General features: G+C 40.6%; 3 protein-coding genes and 1 non-coding gene across 5 annotated transcripts in view; 1 reads left to right on the top strand and 3 right to left on the bottom strand.

Annotated features, from left to right (window-relative positions):
* Positions 1-23: 23 nt before the first annotated feature.
* Positions 24-95, bottom strand: trnae-cuc (transfer RNA glutamic acid (anticodon CUC)). Its single transcript has one exon. It is a non-coding gene; the product is annotated as a tRNA-Glu (tRNA).
* A 175-nt stretch (positions 96-270) lies between these two features.
* On the top strand, positions 271-3,276 carry ppdpfa (pancreatic progenitor cell differentiation and proliferation factor a). Of its 2 annotated transcripts, XM_027012773.3 has the most exons (6): positions 272-448; positions 655-741; positions 2,196-2,297; positions 2,453-2,530; positions 2,640-2,736; positions 2,831-3,276. In XM_027012773.3, exons 3-6 carry the CDS (start codon positions 2,243-2,245, stop codon positions 2,955-2,957), a joined length of 357 nt encoding a protein of 118 aa, XP_026868574.1. In that variant the 5' UTR covers positions 272-448; positions 655-741; positions 2,196-2,242; the 3' UTR covers positions 2,958-3,276. The 2 variants fall into 2 exon arrangements, with proteins under 2 accessions (XP_081564071.1, XP_026868574.1); XM_081707945.1 differs by lacking the exon at positions 655-741 and having other exon boundaries at positions 271-448.
* A 5,112-nt stretch (positions 3,277-8,388) lies between these two features.
* On the bottom strand, positions 8,389-13,800 carry ptk6a (PTK6 protein tyrosine kinase 6a; the record flags this gene model as incomplete). Its single annotated transcript, XM_081707999.1, is given in 11 exon segments — positions 8,389-8,561; positions 8,564-8,635; positions 8,803-8,956; positions 9,051-9,226; positions 11,417-11,507; positions 11,782-11,837; positions 12,337-12,376; positions 12,379-12,504; positions 13,316-13,421; positions 13,623-13,707; positions 13,710-13,800. Coding segments are annotated over 11 exon segments (1,170 nt in total), but the record flags the coding sequence as incomplete, so codon positions are not given.
* Positions 13,801-15,205: 1,405 nt separating this feature from the next.
* nol4la (nucleolar protein 4-like a) overlaps positions 15,206-20,675 on the bottom strand; it is a 44,374-nt gene continuing 38,904 nt past the window's right edge. Inside the window, exon 11 of the mRNA XM_035522221.2 lies at positions 15,206-20,658. Coding sequence (XP_035378114.2) covers positions 20,438-20,658 — 221 coding nt within the window. The 3' untranslated portion in view covers positions 15,206-20,437. The remainder of the gene's footprint in view (positions 20,659-20,675) is intronic.

The following is a 20,675-nucleotide window of genomic DNA, read 5'->3' as shown; positions in this document are numbered from 1 at the left end:
GAAAATATTAAACAATAATCAAGTTCCCTGACCGGGAATCGAACCCGGGCCGCGGCGGTGAGAGCGCCGAATCCTAACCACTAGACCACCAGGGACGCTGCAACCTCAGTTAGAAATCAGTTCTGATTTATGGGTGAGAAATGATACGTTCATAGCACGCTAAAACAGCGATGCATGAGAAGGCAAATAAGTCGCCACTAAGGGCCAAACCCCGCCCCTTGGCAAGTATCTTGTGGTTGACGTTTTTTTTTAGAGGATAAAACGTTCCGGGGCGCAGCTTGCTCTAGAATTCAGTACTGGGACAACAGAAAGACCTTGGAGGGTTCTGCCCCAAAATCACCACACAAATGGGCTCCGTCGCCTAACACATACCCCACCAAACGTCGAACAACTGCCATTCTGAATTGAATTGCTACGTTTTGAACATCAGGGAATCCAGATATTAAAGGTAAGAACGATGTCATTTACTTTAATTTGAATGACTTAGCTACTTAAGTAATAGTGTGCGACATTTTGTCTATGATCTGTCAATGATAGAACCCAAACGGTCAATGAACTTGGGGTCTTACCTGACATTTTGTATTTCGAACGGTGTTATTGAAAGTTATATTGTACTGATATATTGTAACTTTATAAGTTATTTTCTCTTCACAGTGTTTATTTGTAGTACGAATATCATTTTCCATCAAAGAATATCAAGGCAAATTTCCTCATCCCCCACTGGGTTGTCGTGAGCTAGAGGTAAGCCTGAAGATGAATCCATGGCCTGGTATTTTGTAAGAGTTTATTTAAAAACTTGACTTTTTTCACATTTCTTCTTGATTGTTTTCCCAAGATAATAGTTAAACAGGTACATTTATTTATATTTATGCTGATTTTGAGCTGTCTAAAACAAACACTGAAGAACAGTTTACATAACCCGGTGGTGAGATGTTTTACCCACTCTGTGGAGCACAGGCAGGTATTAGCTAGGACTGGCTTGCAATCCCTGGTCCTGGGGTGTTTCCAGGTGCTTGCTTCTACATGCTGTCAGCATGATAGCTAATAGCTAATTTTACCTTAAGTAAAGTTACTGAAAAGGCAAAGTAAAATCATGTCTGGTTGGGTCATTTAATGTGAAAGTCATTTTTCCCATCTGAATTTTGTTTGTTTATTTGTTTTTATCCTCTGTAAATTTTCTAATCCAAGATTAGTGATTAAAAATATGTTGTTGTTGTTTTTTTTTTTACAGTAAAATTGCACCAAAGTCTTGTGCGTCTTATCATAAGTTTCAGGTTCAGGCCACTATATGGAATCTCGGATGTTGGATCTTTGATTTTAAACACCCGTTTTGCTTGAAGGGAGTTTGTTTGATGATGTTAAAATGGATGAACTATAATATCTTTACAGAATCACCTCAGATAGAGCAGGCATTATCCCATTCCCCTAAATCAGAATGTAATAACAAGACTGCTCTTTACTTGCAATCCAACTGAGTCCTTGCAGTTAAGCACTTCCATGGATACCCACACTGGGTCACTGTGCTAGTCAGAGTACATGGCTTTCAGTCAGCCCATTCTGGTTCCATGGCAGATTGCCATGCAGAGTGAGCCAATGCATGCGCACACAGTGTGGCGCGGTCATGGCCCTTTCAGGGCCTTTTTAAAGCTAAGCGGATAGGTGGACATGGAAATCCAACTCTGCTGCCTGCAGCTGTCAGCATTTGTAATTAAAGTCCGATCCTAAGAAGGCATTTTCCTGAGATGGTCATTGGAAAATGGCCTTTCAGGTGCTGGCTAGAACTCCTCTTACCATGCTGCTAAATGTAGTGCTTACTTTTCTGCAAATACTCTGGGAAGTCTTCTTTACTCACCACTAAGACTAGTACTAGCTGATCAAACATAGCCAGCAGTGAGCTTAGGATGTATGCTCATTGTAAGTGAGCTTCAGTATCCAGATTCACAGGAGTTTTTCTTCATGCAGTTTCATTTTTTTCTATCAGTGACATTGTTTCACCCGGTTATGGGTTCTAAGATGAGACCATTGTAGCAATCTGTTGGACCTCTGCCTTTATAGGATGCTTTCTGAGCTGTGCTGTCCTGCTGGAGAAGGCCACTTTATTCTGCTGCATGTATTGCTATGCAATAGTTGTGTGGTGTGAGCATCAGACCCATGCATCTTTTCTTCACCATGATAACCATTACTGTCTTCCACAGCGAGGGTTTCCATCTTCTCCACGTTTGACACTTGAAGGCTGGGAGAAATGGCAGCAATTCCATCCAGTGGCTCCCTCGTTGCAACCCATGACTACTACCGTAGTGAGCTCTGAACTCTTACAATATATGTAGCACATAGCCTACTTTAGTGATATTTTTCTATTTTTTGTGCATCAGAGGTGTTCCTATAACCCCTGTGGCTTTGTGTCGACTGACTGATTAAGATGCGATTCCTTTTGTTGATGTGAATGCTTCAGGGCGCATAGGATCAACATCCAGTAACAGTTCGTGTGGCAGTTCGGAGTATTCTGGGGAAGTTATTCCACACCACCCAGGTACAAACACAAGCCCATTTAATAATTTCTATTCAGTTCTAAATGAAAATTCTAAGATCATTGCCTCATACATTGGGGTATTATCCTGATTAGTGACATCTCATTGTAGGTCTACCCAGGCAAGATTCAGGCCACTGGTGGTCCACTTTCTTTTTTGGAAAACAGAATCAGACAGTTGTTCCTAATGGAGTCGATGCCCAACAGAAGTGAGTCTAATGGAGTTGCAGTTTAAGTTAAAGTCATGGTCATACTCATTTGTGTCTTCTTGCTGACTTGTTGCCTTTTGGTTGGTAATTGCAGAACTGGAACCTATACCATGGCTAATGGCCAGGTGACTTGCATTGCCCAGAAGATGGTGGTGAAGAAGAAACCAAGTGAGAGCAGTGACTCTGGGAAGCAAGAACACACTACCCCCCCTGCTTCCTAACCCCCACCCCTCCTAAACCCACCTCTAAACCTCCACCTCTAACCCTCCACCTCTAAACTTCCACCTCTAACCCTCCTCCTGGAGTGACCATGAGTAGGTGCAGGCGTCGGAGGCTCCATCTTCCTTCCTTTTTTTACTTTTTTTTTTTTTTTTTTTATGTTTAGTAGATCTGGCTGCTTTTATGTTGTGTTTTTAATGCCACCGCGTTTTGATGACCAAAACCATTTCATAAAACCCAAAGAGGAAAATTTCAACATGGCATTGACCACTTTGTTATTGTCATCACATTTTTTGAATTTGAATAAATTACTGCAGCCTATATGTCTTTATCCTTTGCAGTTATTTGCTGTATAACTAGTTGTCACCACCAGATTGTTATCCCTTCCATTTAAGAGGCAGACGGATTTTTCATGACTGATGCATTTACAGTACGTAGTTTTTAGATCAAAAGTATGGTGTGTCAAAAGTTCAGTAGTATCTAGAAACTTTATATGGTCTACTGAAAAATTGTACATCGCAAACAACTCCAAAGACTGATCTATGAGTATAATTTTACACTTCTCATAAAAGATGTACTCTGTAAATATACTATACAGTAGAACAGAAATGTGAAAAAAAGTAAGTATAGAGTAATAAGTATTTTCCCACAAGATGCAGCAGAATCTCTAATTATGATTTGCTTTGAATGGTTGTATGTCCTTTTATCCATATGGGATAACCTGCAAAAAGCAACGTGGCAGCACAGTGAATGGCTAAATATACACCCCCTTTATGATGTCTCACTGAAACTTGATTTGGAATGGTGTATATATGGAAAAGACCCCTTAAACCCCACACTTCTCCTTCTACCAGAACTCCTAGCAAATGTAAAAAAAAAAGTTTCAAAAGCCTAGAATATTTTGCTACTTTCTGTCCAGAAAATTTCCTTCCACACCTTTTTATATGATCCTTTCCCTGATTAACTGCCTGGGAACAGAGCAGTCAAGATTAAGCAGGCTTCCATCCAGCTGGATGAGCTAGCTAAAGCAGGCATCCATTGCTAATACCGCTTGTGTAACAACACACCTGTTTGGAAAAATAAGGCAGGCGACATACCATGATGGAGCCAGCGAAAGAATGTGCAGTGTCTTAGTTATATTGTTCTGCTGAAGAACCCTGGCTGAGTGGGGTTTTTTTTCCATATGTTTCAGAAAAGATATTGTGTTGCTCAGGCATGTGTGTGTGCACAATCTTTTTTGTTTTGTTTTTTTTTGTTTTTAACAATTGTTAAACAAACCTTCTGAAAGAGTTCCCATTTTCAGAACATCTGGCCCAGACTTCAGAAAACGGTGATTGATTAATATTGTTTTCTGTCATCACATATGTTTATATTCACTCAGTGGCCACTTTATTAAGTATACCTGTTCAAGTGTTTGTTAACACAAATATCCAATCAGCCAATCACATGGGAGTAACTCACTGCATTTAGGCACGTAGACACAGTCAAGAAGACCTGCTGAAGTTTAAACTGAGCATCAGTATGGGAAAAAAAGGTGATTTACGCAACTTTGAAAGTGGCATGGTTATTGGTGCTAGATGGTCTGGTCTGAGTATTTCAGAAACTGCTGATCTACTGTGATTTCACAACTATCACTAGGTTTTGCAGCAAAAGGTCCCAAAAAGAGAAAATGTCCAATGAGCAGCAGTTCTCTGGGAGAAAGTGTCTTGTTGATGCCAGATGTCAGAGGACAATGGCCAGCGTGGTTCAAGCTGATAGAAAGGTAACAGTAACTTAAATAACCACTCATTACAACTGAGGTATGCAGAAGAGCATCTCTGAATGCGCAACACATCGAAACGTGAAGCAGATGGACTACAGCAGCAGAAGACCACACTGGTTGCCTCTCCTGTCAGCTAAGAACAAGCAACTGAGGCTAAAATTTGCATGGGCTCATCAAAATTGTAACAACAATAGAAGATTGAAAAATGTTACCTGGTCTTGTAAGTCTCCATTTCTGCTGTGACATTCAGATGGTAAGGTCAGAATTTGGAGTAAACAACATAAAAGCACTGCTCCATCCTGGCTTGTACCAACAGTTCAGACTGCTGCTGGTGGTCTAATGGTGTGGGGGATATTTTCTTGGCACACTTTGGGCCCCTTAAATCTAAATGAATATTGTTTAAACACCACAGCCTACCTGAGTATTGATGTTCACTATGTGCATCTCTTAATGACCATACTGAACCCATCTTCTGATGGCTACTTCCAGCAGGATAATGCACCGTGTCGCAAAAATCAAACAATCTCAAATTGGTTTCTTGAACATGACTTGAACATTTGCTCTGGATAAGGGCATCTGCTAAATGTCATAAATGCAAATGACTGTGGAGGCCACCAGTCACCAGTTACCACAGTCACCAGATCTCAGTACAATAAAGCACCTTTAGGATGTGGTGGAATGGGAGATTCATATCATGGTTGTGCTGCAGATGAATGTTTTCAGCACCTTGCTGAATCTGTGCCACGAAGTATTAAGGTAGTGCTGAAGGCAAAATATCCAACCTGGATATTAGAAGGGTGTCCCTAATAAAGCGACCAGTGAGTGCATGTTATCTCGCCATGTTGGCAGATAATATTTCTTGTTTCAAGACAAATGCTTCAAACAAGAAACATTATTTGCTCATATGTTGAGATTATATTACCTAGTAAAATTACTTTACACAAATAAAAAGACATCTAGAAATAAGTGAAATAATCTTATATTCTTACAACAATCTCTAAATAAGAATTTTTTAGATATTTACACTAGATTTAAGATGTTTTCACTTGACCATAAAACCATAAAAGCAAAAATTAAAACATTACCTGTGGTAATTACAACTAGAGTCATAATTCAAAAATGTATAATAAGTTGATCCAGGTTTAGCATGGACCTGAGGTAAGCTGGACCTTCCTGTGTAACAGAAAGATGATATATGTGGGAAGTTTATGGAGGATGCCTTTACAAAGATTAGTATGCTGCCAGTGTTGGTTCCTTGTTGCACTGGGAGAAGGCCCCTTCTCCCCTTCATATATAAAATACATGTTTCGAGTATTTAGTAATGGAAAGGCCACGTGATCCTAAGAGTATGCTTAAATATCTTCAAAGCTGTCACTTTGTCCTGTTAGCAAAACCACAGGAAAGATCTCTTTATCCACACTCAGTCAATATAGGCCACAAGTGTGACCCCCTTCCCCCATGAGTGCAGAGCTGAGCAGAGCTCAACAAATTTGGCTCCTGTTGTTCCATTTATAGCTACTGAAGGAGCTTCAACCTGCACGCAGCCGCAGTGTGTGGACCCTCGGGAATCTCCCGACAAACTACACTGGGCCCCCAAACATGCCCAGCAGAGCTGTGCCTTTCCAGCCCGCGAGGTTACTGTGTACAAAGGTGAACAGGCTTGGAACTCACACTCCAGGCTTGGGAACTTAGAGGGTGTTTACTTTGGTGTTTAAACAAGGTCATTCAGTCTCATCTGGTCTTCAGAACATAAAAACAGGGAGGGCATGTACCGTGGTTTCATTTTTCAGTGACACCAGTCCCGAGGCAATGGATGGAAAAACCTAGAATGTGTTCTTCAGTGTCCTTTTAAGAGACAGGGTTATTAGTATCAGCACTATTACTTCATGATCCTAGCATAAAATGATCCTGGGGAGGTTGTACACTACAGATACAATGTTTGGCAAAGCATACTCTCACCTTCACTCACAAAACATTCACATACATGCACGACACCCACATACACGTGCACAAACACAGCACTGGCCTGTGAACTTTCCCCCTATTAGCAATATTTGATTAAGATGTTCTGTGAATGCAATTTCTCTGCCGCTGTGTGAATTATGCGGAAGAACAGGACATGGACCGTTATTCCTCCCTTCAGTTATCCTTTTTGGAGACCGGTTCTCGGTGGGAACAACGTGCATGTCTCCAGAGACAGCTCAAGAAACAGAAACAGTATCAGTGTGGGTTTGATCTCAGGCAGCTGACATGAAAGAGGAATCTGGGATGAACAAACACACAAACATACACACACAAACACAGATACACTTTTCATATTAGTAACATGATTTATTATTACTACTGCTGAAATAATGCTAGATATAATACAATTTCCACCACTGTCCCTGCCTTATGAATGAGAACATCAAGGAGGTGTGAGAGTGTCATAGTGACTGAGAGAGAGAGAGGTAGTGCACATTTAGCTTGGAACCCTGACACGCAGCCTATGTGAGGGTCCAACTGCCAGAAAGGAAGAGAACTGAGACATGTAATTCTACCCAGCCAGCACATACGCAACTGATGATCTTTTTTCCTCAACCTGTTCCTTTTTTAATGAGGCCAGGCTGGATGTGCAGAAAACTATAGAATTTCCTATTCTACTGGACAGATGACAATGATCTGTTTCTGCAAAGGATACATCGACATGGTGTACTCATTGCACACAGTGTTCATTCATGTTCTGCACATGTGTATTGAGGTACCTTTACTTTGGGGTTTTATTTGTTGGACCTATGAGGAGCTCTGAGATAAGAATTTAATGTAAGCAGGTAGTTGATGCCTGAGTTGAGTGTAGTCTTGCGCCAGTGGCTCTCCTCTTTTGGACCATGGTTAAGACTGTAGGGGATTTGTCCAGTCCTATTGAACTGCAGTGCTGAAAGAACTTTGCTGAGGGAACCATTTGGAATTATTGAGTTTTCTGCAAGATGGGCTCCTAAATTGTATTCTGATTATATGTGTTAGAATAATAAATACATTTCACATGGTAGTGTCACCCAAAAAATTTATTTTATCAATTGGGGTTACATGAAATAGCTAATTTCTTAACATATAGCTAACAATTAGTTCTCCCAAGAATCTTCAATGGTATGTGGGCTGAGCGTAGTATTGTACACAGCAATGTGTTTTTAAACTAGCAAAATATCAGTAAGAGCAAATGTCCTTTTGGATTTAACAGTGTATGTTTGATCTGAAAGCTGAGTTGAAAATAAGTTATATTAGTATTTCTGGGACCCTTTAAATGTCTGTAACACACACAATAAAAGAAAAGACTCAGAAAATAATCAAAAAAGAATCAGAAACAGGATTACTTGTGTCTTGCATTCTTCTATCATAGAAAATAAACCAATTCCTATTCTTCAGATAAATTCCTTTAATTGTTATAAATAATATTCTTATCTGGCTATGACTAGAATTGCATAATTTAATTGGTTGCAAGCAAAAATTGTAGCTTATATAATCATGAATTCATCACCTGTTGAAAAAACAGCTATACTGCACACAATAAATACACAAAGGACTTTAAGGGGTGGATGTCTAAGTCAAATGGATCAAATACAGAGACATCTACAACAGCCTGGCTTTTTTTTTTTCAAAGTTCAAAGTTGAAGCAAACCTTTTAATAAATAACATCAAGCCTCTTCATTGTGTCCTAACTCACTGCTGCCCTCTGTTGGATCTGAAAAACGTATCGCAGTATGTGGAAGTCCAGTAGCCAACCGGCATTCTCCATAAACAGTGAGATCCCTGAAGCTTGGTCTTTCTTCTGCATCCTCCATCCAACACTTCAACATGATTTCATGTAGGATGGGCATTTGGAGGGGACGGGCATTCTGTACCCATCTAAGATCAACTGATAGACCTCATGGTTGGAGCAGCCTACCAAAAGGGTTAGGGTTAATCTAGATCATCTAAGATTATCTAAAATAACTCTATCATAAAGGGTGAAACTATCTTGAAATGCTCTCACTATGAACAATTCTTTTTACAAGTTGCTACCAGATAAAATGATCAGTTAAATGGATAAAGGCAAATGCAGTAGATACCTGGATAAGGGCATCCACCATAAGGGAAGATTTCATAGAGGAGGAGGCCAAAAGACCAGACGTCAGATTTTCTGGAGAATCGTCCATGGCTAATGGCCTCAGGAGGACTCCACTTATATGGGATATTTTTATCTTCAGACAGGTAAACTCGTTCCTAAAAAACAACACACAATCCAACCATGCCACTTTAGTAGACACTCCTCTGCTCTGTAACAACAGTTGCCTTCTGGGACAGATACAAGCCTGACCTTGATTATCCATGCCAGACCAAAATTAGCCACTTTGCAATTGTTGTCTTCCCCCATCAGAACGTTCTGGGCTGCCAGGTCTCTGTGGAAGCTGTTTTGCTCGTCCAGATACGTCATCCCTTCAGCCACCTGGTTTGCCATGTATGTCAGGGTCTGCAGGTCCATACCCTCCTGACCTAAGGCACAGTACAGTATGATTTACAGCAGTCAACTATGATCATCTATAATTATGGACCTTGGTTTTAAAATGAATGAGAAAATATAGACAAGACCAGGGTCTTTCTGCCTGTGCTATCCAGTTAATATTAAAGAATTATTATAATGAATTATTAATTGCTGAACCTCGATCACCTAACCTGGGGCTGGAAAATGTGATTCAAATAAATGAGTATGGCAAATCATTTAAATTTGTTTCTAGTTAGTTGAATGAAATAGTTAACATGTCCACATATATTGCTAGGTTAGGGTTAGGGTTAGGGTTAGGGTTTGTTGCTAGTTAGTTGAATGAAATAGTTAACATGTCCACATATATTGCTAGGTTACAAACAAAGTTCCACAGCTTGCCTACCCTCTTTAAGTAGGGTTAGGGTTAGGGTTTAGGGTTAGGGTTAGGGTTAGGGTTTAGGGTTAGGGTTAGGGTTAGGGTTAGGGTTAGGGTTAGGGTTAGGGTTTAGGGTTAGGGTTTAGGGTTAGGGTTAGGGTTTAGGGTTAGGGTTTAGGGTTAGGGTTTGTTTCTAGTTAGTTGAATGAAATAGTTAACATGTCCACATATATTGCTAGGTTAGGGTTAGGGTTAGGGTTAGGGTTAGGGTTAGGGTTTGTTGCTAGTTAGTTGAATGAAATAGTTAACATGTCCACATATATTGCTAGGTTAGGGTTAGGGTTAGGGTTAGGGTTAGGGTTAGGGTTTGTTGCTAGTTAGTTGAATGAAATAGTTAACATGTCCACATATATTGCTAGGTTACAAACAAAGTTCCACAGCTTGCCTACCCTCTTTAAGTAGGGTTAGGGTTTAGGGTTAGGGTTAGGGTTAGGGTTTAGGGTTAGGGTTAGGGTTAGGGTTTAGGGTTAGGGTTTAGGGTTAGGGTTAGGGTTAGGGTTTGTTTCTAGTTAGTTGAATGAAATAGTTAACATGTCCACATATATTGCTAGGGTTAGGGTTAGGGTTAGGGTTAGGGTTAGGGTTTGTTGCTAGTTAGTTGAATGAAATAGTTAGCATGTCCACATATATTGCTAGGTTACAAACAAAGTTCCACAGCTTGCCTACCCTCTTTAAGTAGGGTTAGGGTTAGGGTTAGGGTTTAGGGTTAGGGTTTAGGGTTAGGGTTAGGGTTAGGGTTTAGGGTTAGGGTTAGGGTTAGGGTTAGGGTTAGGGTTTAGGGTTAGGGTTAGGGTTAGGGTTTAGGGTTAGGGTTTGTTTCTAGTTAGTTGAATGAAATAGTTAACATGTCCACATATATTGCTAGGTTACAAACAAAGTTCCACAGCTTGCCTACCCTCTTTAAGTAGGGTTAGGGTTAGGGTTAGGGTTTAGGGTTAGGGTTTAGGGTTAGGGTTAGGGTTTAGGGTTTAGGGTTTAGGGTTAGGGTTAGGGTTAGGGTTAGGGTTTAGGGTTAGGGTTAGGGTTAGGGTTAGGGTTAGGGTTAGGGTTAGGGTTTAGGGTTAGGGTTAGGGTTAGGGTTAGGGTTTAGGGTTAGGGTTAGGGTTAGGGTTAGGGTTTGTTTCTAGTTAGTTGAATGAAATAGTTAACATGTCCACATATATTGCTAGGTTACAAACAAAGTTCCACAGCTTGCCTACCCTCTTTAAGTGCTCTCAGGAGCTCTTCCACTCCGCAGTAGAATGAGTTAACATCCCCCTCTGCTTTCTCAATCTATTTTAAAATGTCAAATATAGCACTTGAGCAAAAACACCATTAATGCTAAACCTTCTGAAGCTACATTACCCAGTGCTCTTGTAATGAACACAAAACGTCCTATGCAGTTTTGTTCCCTGATCAAGTGAAATGTTCCATACCTCATAAAATGGCAGAAGGCTTGTAGTGACCAGTGTTGTGTTTTCTAGTCTTCAACTGCCTCTGTACTACAGATTAGATTCAGCAGCTGAACTGTGTTTTAGGGAAACCCAAAAATGTGCAGTAGAAGGGATTTCTGTGACTCCTCAATGTTTTTTAGATTTGTTTCAAAAGGACAGTGGTAATACAGACAAAAACATTAGGTTATTTGTCTCTCCTGTATGACCATCGAAATTGCATTATTTAACAGTAAAGTGCTTAGTGCTTCAGTGCCTTGGACCAGTTAGGAGAGGCAGAATCAGTTGAAGATGGAAGTGGCTGATAGCATGAAGCATGAAGGGTGGCTGGAGACCTCGCAGGAAGCTGAGCAGGTTGCCCTTCTCCGTGAGCTCGGTGATGATGTAGTAGGGGGCGCTCTCTGTGATGATGTAGTAGGGGGCGCTCTCTGTGATGATGTAGTAGGGGGCGCTCTCTGTGATGATGTAGTAGGGGGTGCTCTCAGTGATGATGTCGAAGGGTGGCGATCTCTGTGATGATGTCGTAGGGTGGCGCTCTCTGCGATGATGTCGTAGGGTGGCGCTCTCTGTGATGATGTCGTAGGGGGCGCTCTCTGCGATAATGTTGTAGGGTGGCGCTCTCTGCGATGATGTCGTAGGGTGGCGCTCTCTGTGATGATGTCGTAGGGGGCGCTCTCTGTGATGATGTCGTAGGGGGCGCTCTCAGCCTTTTCAGCACCTGAGTCTCCTTCTGGAACTCTCTGTGGTCCATAGAGTCTGAAGATGAACAGGAGACATGTGTCAACATCAACAGAGACAGGCATCAACATGACAGATGTCAGGGAACAGACAGTGTGGCTCCATCCGTAATTGGTGTCTTGTGCCATCTGAGCAGTAAAGCATATAAAAGGTTTTTAAGAAGCTGTCAATCAGCTGTCAAAGATGAAATGTGTTCCCTTGGTATTCATTTACTGAAAGATTGGAAGTTAATATGATGTAAAGACAGAGTGTTTTCTCAGTGTCCTACATTCTTTGTTGAACTATTAAGTCAACAATGAGTTATGAAGAAGAGGGGGTAAAGGAACAGGATATCTTGTGTTATCTAATCTGTCTTGAAGAATTTAAAATTAAATTCATATTAAATTCAAAATGATTAGAACGATTAAACCTGGAAATGCAGCATTCCTCACAAGCTTGAGTGGCAGCTGTGTCAAAAATGCTTTGGAGAAATATCCCACACGCTACAGTTCCTTGTCCTTGACTGTTTCGATGAAACCACACTAATAAACCAAGATCTGGATGGCTACGTTGACCATGTGCCTTTCCAGGTGCCGCGGTAGACGTCAGCGACGAATCCGCTGCCCAGCTGCTCCTCCAGGACGAACTCCCCCTTGGGAAGCTCCCAATCGTCCATGGTGATGTGAGAAAGGTCTTGTGGCTTGGGCTTTTCACCACAGCAAAAACACACGAGAACAGGATGGAGAGCTATTATAGCGTAACAAGCCACCCCTGAGTTATATGATGTGTTGAGCACAGGATACTCCAAAAAGACCTCAAATTATGGGAATTTTAGATCCAAATAGAGTTGTTAAGGAATAATTTCAGTTTTTGACCAGGGATTAAATTGAGGCATCCAAGATGTTTTACATTTAAAAGATGGATGTTTTAGGGTTCAGCACCTACAGTAAGATGCATTATGAAGAATGCACATTTTAGGGTACATTCAGAATTTAAGGTATGCACACATTTTAGTCAGTATAAGGTTCAAAGGCCTAACAGATAATGTTCATTCATTGTCTTCATGAAAATGTTCAGTGAACTGACAACAAGAAGATATTGTCAGTGATTAGCATTTATCATAATAATATATAAATGTTGAAACTATTCTATGAATGCTTTCCTTTTTGGCTCTTTGTTTCATGTACACACTCTCACCCGTGCACAGGCCTCTGTGAGGCAGATGAAATCCAGGCCAGGCAGATGCTGGTTGCTCCTGCAGCTCAGAGAAGATGTGGCTTGGTTCCAAATAAAACATCTCGTAATCCTCGTGCTTCACTTTCTTCTCATATATATGAATTTAAGGGGGGGGGGGGGGGGGGTATTGAGATTGAGGGGAGATTAACATTAAGTTATTAGTATTCTTTATAACATTCTATTATTGATTTTATTATTTTAAAAAGTGTTCTCAGTGTATTATTAATAAGTACATCATATTCGGAGACTCTCAACAAAAACCAGACTAACTGATCACTCACCAGAGAGCACATATCCTTTTCGCTGCATCGTAACAGGAAAGCACCGACCGTGTTAGCAGAGGCCAAAAGTAAATTCTCTGACTCAAAGCGATTCAGTGTTTCAAAAAAGAAAAAAAACCCATAAAAACAAAATCATTCCATACTGCAAAGAGTATTCTCCTTTCATTTGTAAAAACGTGCGCACCTTAGACTACATGTTCATAGGAGACCATAAAATGATTTAAGTTACATACTTAAGAATTATTTTGCCATTTCGGAATAACTGAGTTGAAAATTAGAAAACTGCCGAGAAAATGAAGATACTCACTGTCGTACATCAACGGTCTCTTCCCTCGGAGGGTAGTTGTAAGGCACTTCACCTGTGGTTTCTGTTTCTCCAGAAACCTGTGGTTTAGTTTAGCCACTTGCCACCATTCTCCCGATTCCTGGAGAAGTTTAAACGAGTCTCCAACTTCAAAAAGTTCATCTTCTGTGCCTGCCATGAAAGACCATTATAGACCTTATAGATCTGTCTGTCAGTGACCTTTGCTCTGGCGGAACTATTCACTGGACCGCTGTCCTCGCCGTCGTCCTTCGGGCGCGTAAACAATTTGGCGAAAACACTATGGAAGTCGGGACAAGAACGTCACCCGAAGGAGATTTCACTTGGGCAGATATGTGATGGAAGATTTGGTGGAAAAGATAGCAGGGGTAGCGCTACATATAAGCTCTTCCCTGAGATGCTATTCCGTCGAAACTCAGGGGACATGGAAGAGGAAGGTGAAAACTAGTATAAGGAGCATGTATAACACGGTTGCCACCCTGACAGTCCGGTTTTTAGGCTGTAGGAAAAAATGGTGAAATACAGAAACATCGCTACACATCCGTTACATTGCCTAGCTGTTACACTTTGAGGCCAGTCAGAAGTCTGCAGCCAAAGTCAAATGGAACATACAGGAGGAAGACACACTAGTTTGGCTTGTTGACACGGTGGCAACTGTAACCTGTATGTAACCTTGGCAGTTTTATATTCAATATTCACATTTTCGACTCTGGCACACACACACACACACACACACACACACACACACACACACACACACGCATATATATATATATATATATATATATATATATATATATAGCGCATAGGCTTTATTGGAACAAACAAAAACAGGTATAATTGCTAACTACCAGTGTAAGGAATGTTCCACTATTAAACCTCATATAAAGCATATTTTGTTCAGCATTTAAAGTAGTTTAAACTGTTTTTACGTCAGATGCATAGTTACACATATACGCAGTGAAATTACCTCCAGCGGCCTTCACGGGCCTTAATGCTTTTATAAACGCAAATGCACCCTGCAGCAGTGTAACAGTTGAGCGACAGAACAACTGTGTAGCGATGTTTTTGCATGTTATCACTTTCTCCTGGCGCTGAACATGAGAATTAGTGTATGGTATTGACAAGAAAGTTAAAGTTAGAGAGATTGTGATGTACCAATTTTCCTAAATACTAAACAGTAGGCATAATATAGGAATGTATAGTTTTAAATGAAGTTCCGGTTTGACAATAAAATTGGTGTGCAATACTCTCCATAGCTCAAAGTAAATAACAATTTGATGTTTCTGTGCTTCTAAAATAAGTTGTTATGTATGTAACCTTTATGAACCACTTTAATTTCCAACCAGCACACATTAACTGCTAGTTAACAATTATGTTTTTCATGCTTGTTTTAATATCACGAAACCTACCTGACCTACAGAGTTTAACAGTTTAAATGCTCTGTGCTCATGAGATGTGCACATTAGTGCATGCCCTTTGGAACCTCAGTAATAATTAGTACTCCCCACAAGTTAAAAACACTGGTGTGACGAGAGTGCTTAAAGGACAGGCAGGGCCACAGCATGATTGATCAGTTCACTGTTTTATTCAGCAACTCAGTGACACACACCTCTGGAAGAGGGAGCCTAGCAACTGCAGCAGACAGTTTTTCAGACCGTAGCGTTGACACCACACTGAAAATGTAAAAAGAGTCCTTTTCAGACGATAATGAGTCTCATCAAAGTGATATGTACGAGGCAGGAAACCCTCCCGCCTGAGCCTTTTTTTTCTTTTAATTTTTTTCCTTTTAATTTTTTTCTTGTTTTTTTTTTTCTCTTTTTTTTGCATGAAACAAACAGAAATGGAATTACCTGCCATATTTCCCATCTTTTAGTCATTCACATATATTCATATATATATATTTATATTTATCAACACTTCTCTAAAGAATTCAAATATTCAGCCACGTGTACTGAAAAGAATGTTCACTTTTAAATCACAATAATAAATATAAAAAAAGGATATATAGCAAATCCAATATAAATGACATGTGAGCAGAGAGCGCGCAAGGACTGGTCAGTCAGGACGTATTGGCCTGGATTAAAAAACAAACAAAAACAAAAAAACAAACAAACTCAGAGAGTCAACAGTTCCTGAGGTTCGTATGTTCCCCATATAGACAAACAGCACGAGGGGAATGGCTTTTAAAATCACAGAGAAGCTTCCCTAGAAGGTCAAAGTGCAAATTCTATCGTTACAGTAATTGCAGACAATAATCACATTGGATTTCTGTATTTGGTTGGCCCGGTAGGAAGAGCACTCCCCTTTGCCTTGGAAGGCAGACACACACACGCACACGCACACACACACACACACACACACACACACACACACACACACACACACACACACACACACACACACACACACACACACACACACACATACACACATATCCACCTTCCAAGGCATAAAATATAAAATCACTTAAAGAGCATTAACAATTAAGGTCTTTGCTACCTTTTGGGGAACATAATTAATGTTTAATTTTGCACTTTGAATGGATAAGAAGCTCTCTGTCTCTCTCCTGCTGTTTTTTTTCTCATCCCCCACCTTCCCCCTCCGTCGGTGACTGCAGTGACACCTCTCAAGGCCCTTGCACATGGATACCAACCCTGATTCACGCCGGGCTTGTGCTGAGGACGTAACACACCTCTTGAGTGCAAAAAAACTGAACAGTTTTAAGAGAGAGGAGAGGTAAAGCCAACCTGCAACTGAAAACAAGCTTGGCTTGCAGTTGCACTAGAATGCAGAAATAGTGAATCCTTTTTATGACATGGACGCTGAACAAGAATGTGTTAAAACAACAAAAAAAAAAAAGAAGAAAAAAAGATGTCTGTGCAGAAATAGTTGCCAAGGAAGGCACAATGAGAAGACTCATTTATAAACGTGCCTTGTGATACTAACCACCATAGAGAAATGACAGTCAAAAATATTAATTTATGCTTTCTGAGTGTAAAGTGTGCAAGGACCTTAACAGTGGTTTAACCAAGTCTCTGTAACCTTCTAACATTGCCCCTGCATGCACTAGATCAAAGAAACAATTGAACAACTGAAGTCATAGACAAAGGCTAAGGGGCTGATTGGAGGGGCGGGGCTTCAACAAACAAAACAACAAAAAGAATCTGATCCTCTGTACATGTAAACATCACACACTTCCACTGAGTCAAAAAACCAGAAAGAAATAATACAAAGCTTCACATTGGTATACAAAGAGAAACCAGGCTTCGGCCTACAGTTTCCGGTAGGTACAGGAGTAGAAACCAATAAAATACAATAATTATATTAATAACAATAACAATAATATTACAAAGCACCACAAAATTAAAAGAACACAGGCAATGGTTGTTACCACATTTTGATTGCAGACCTCAGCTGCACTTATAAAAAAATAAGTTGTAGCATCTCCTTTCTCCCCTCCAGATTTTCATTCTTTTTCTATTTCCACGTGTGTGAATGTGTCGGTGTTTGTATATATGAATATGTGCCTTGTGTATTTTTATTTATAATTATTTTTTACTTGCAAAATGATCATGGAGCTCTCAGGGCTTGTTCTCAAACATGGATTATGAACGTCATTACAGCATCATTTCACAGGAAACCTTGATAAAAAAAGGAAAGGAGGAAAGTATACACCAGGCATACACTAATGCTGACATGCCAAATCATACTGATTGAAAATTCATGGTGATTCCAAAGAAATTCTGGCAATATCTAATAAAGCCCTGATTGCCAACTCACCTCACAATCCTTCCTTATGGACTGGAAGTCAGCCGGTCCTCTGAGCCACCATCAGTTTACAGACTACAAGGCCATTTGCTATGTGAATAGTCTTAATAAAGCAAGCAATGTTTTTATGGACTAAGGACTTTTCTTTAATCTGCTCTAAATGTTCATGAAATAACTAAAATATTCTCTTAAGGTTTGGCTTGAGTGTGTTCTGGTATATTTTTTGATAATTCCAGAGTCCACTTTGAAATATAACATATGACCATATTATTTAAATTTAGCAGACAAAACATAAAATGCTACCATGTTTCAGGCTAATTTAAAAGATGACATGCAGACAAAAAGAACACATGATTTTTCATGTCGTGTGACATTTTTATCGGGGTATTTGCTACAGTAAAATTTAAATTTCCAGTCACACAGAGTTGATTTTTTGTTCAGAATTTGTTGAGCATGGATTTTTCTGCTTAGTCTGTGGGTTCCTTTCGATGCTGAGCTCTCAGTATGGAATACTGGCACACAAGGCTCCTGTCAGTGTCATAGAAAAATAACTTTATAAACCTAGCGGACATGCACATTAAAGAAAAATACATATATTAAAAATAAAGTTAAAAATGATTAAAATATACCAAGATAATAGAACAAAAATGATAAGTGAGTATAGTTAGTGGAAAATAAATGGCTTCCCTTAACTGAGTCCCCAGTAGGAACAGTGTATCTCTGGGCTGAAGAATTTTCTGGTTATGGCTACAACAATTGAAAGGTTGCAAAATACACTGCCCTGATAAAGGCTTGAGACAAGGAGCAAGTGCTACCATAGCATTACACAGTTTAAATGAACTCCTAGATTGTCTTTTGCGTTTTTATACAGTATGATTCTATCTGAGGAATCTGTTGACATTATATTTGTAATTCAAACATTGGGGGAGATAACAGAGGGGGCTTTGAACCATAGTCTGCAATGTAGAGTAGCTATGTGTACTATGTAAATCTAACTTCCATGAGAAGAATAGGAGACATAAGGTTTACTCCGATAATTAAGCATTTCCTCCTTGCTCTGCCAATCACTGAGGTGTCCAGCCAATCACAAACTACTATTAAGACATCACATACATTATGACATAACCAGTTGGAGGGTGTTTTTTAAGCTTTGGCCTCCTACTGATAATTAGGTCCCTTCTCTTAAACTTGTATGCATATGTACATAAATAAGTCCCACTTACAATTCTGATTGGTCCCCGTGCAGTATGAAAGTGACTCAGTCATGAGGTTAGAAAACAAGAGCAGCATTCACAACTTAACAAAATTTGTTTGCAATGCAGCATGGGAAATGCAGTTCTTTGTCTTTTTTTTCTCCAGGTATGGATATGCCAGTTCATTTGAAAAGCAACTCACAGCAAGACTGTTGTCGCCAATCTGTTCCTTCTGTGAGTGTGTTTCCCAGAATGCATTACTGTGCTGAGGGTTAGAGGTTTCCAAGGCGTTTGGGGTGTGTAGGAAGGGTTTAGAGTGGGGTTTTTAATTTCCACTCAGCACAGCTTCATTTGCATAATGTCCAACAGTCTGACATGCCCATTCGATAGAATTTTTTTCTAAAGCAGTCCACATCAGTCATCAATTCTTTAAAGTGAAAATGTTGTTTTTATGCTTGTGTATAATTGAAAAAGAGATAAATGTATGTAAATAATGGACATGTCTCAGAAAGTCCATGATATGCTTTCAGACAACGCACTATTAAGATTATCATCTACATTGCACCTTATTCCCAACCTCAGTAACATTGATCAAACATCAAATATCTTTCTGTTCATCACCTCTTCCTCATGGGTGGTATCTCTGGTCTCCAGCCTATACTCAGCATGACTGCATGTAGCTTATACAACATGCGCATCTCTGTGGCATAATAGCTTTGATAAGTGAGCGTTTGCCACCCCACTGGATAAGATCATCAAATGACAGAAACTGAACTAAGCCCTTGAATATACAAACAGTGCACTTGGAGGTGTGGAGTAGGCTCCATTTGTACCTGGGCATGCAGCCAGTAAGCCAGTAAGGTGTGTGGTTTTGTGCTTGATCTCGAGCTGTCTGGCCCCGGCTACAGCCACCGCACAACTGACTGAGAACAGATGCCAACGCTGGCCATAAGAAAGCAGGCATCTGAGCAGAACAGCATCGGTGTTTCTTAGTAGGCTAATCTACCTGTACAAGTGACCTCACAAGGACCCTTCTAATTTCCAGTACATTTTCACGATGATCCACTTAGGATGCATAAAGTGTAATGCACTGGCAGAGCTCTCGATCCTGAACAGATTGTGTGTTTTCACTTTCCCTGTAACAACCACCTGCGTGATCGCTGCTGATTCCTGGGTGCAAATGATCCCGCCCCATATGAACCCTATGGCCTGGAAAAGTGAAGGTGCCACGTGACCTTTGGGTGGCGATGGTCCAATTGTGTTAGACAGGAAATGACATCGTGCATCTGTTCTGGGAATACTCCCAACACTGGAGAAGGACATTAGGTAATGATTATGTCGATTAATGTAAATCTCCACAAGTGCTGCTATGTTTCTTTGTGGTCAGCCATTTGATGGCCTCATGTGTCACAGATTGTGCTCTGTACAGTGCTGTGTTGTGACATCATTGCCAGAGTCAAGCTTTTCTTTGTCATGCAACTACACTGCCTTACGAGACCTTCTTCAGCAAAGTCATCACAGCCTCATACAGGGAGTTGAGCCCTGCTGCAAATCTAATCATGGGCTAAGGGAATTTGGTAAAGACACTAGAATTAAGATAAGGCTGTCATGAAGAATGTCATAGGTAGCTCTATAGAAAGGGGTGTGTGTGTGTGTGTGTGTGTGCATCTTCTGCTTGTGGCCAAGTAGCTACATATATGTTTTCTGCTAACGTGTGCATACGCTCTGATGTGTGTGCCTGGCTGCCCACTGGCTGTGCATGTTTGTGCGTGTGTTTTAGGGGGTACATATGTTTACACGTGTGTGTTGGGACTGAACCGTGTCCAGGGGTAGTTCTCAGTTCTGCTGCAGGATAAGGTTCTCCAGCTCGTCTGCTGAGCGGAGCAGGAAGGCGGCGGACTCACGGTACCCGGCGATGAGCTGCCGCACGGCGCTCACCTCGGGCGGACTGAGCTGGGCTGATGCGCCCCCGCCCCCTCCACCCTGCCCGTGGCTGTTTGAACTGGATGACGATGACGAACTGGAGCCCAGCGACTTCATGCTGAGATCGGTGGGTCCTAAGCGATAGAGAGAA

This window comes from Electrophorus electricus, chromosome 25 (genome assembly GCF_041902795.1).
Source record: "Electrophorus electricus isolate QZ-2024a chromosome 25, ASM4190279v1, whole genome shotgun sequence".
In the NCBI taxonomy this organism is placed as follows: Eukaryota; Metazoa; Chordata; class Actinopteri; order Gymnotiformes; family Gymnotidae; genus Electrophorus; species Electrophorus electricus.
Note: the sequence above shows the minus strand (reverse complement) of the source record. Positions and strands in the feature narration are given on the sequence as shown.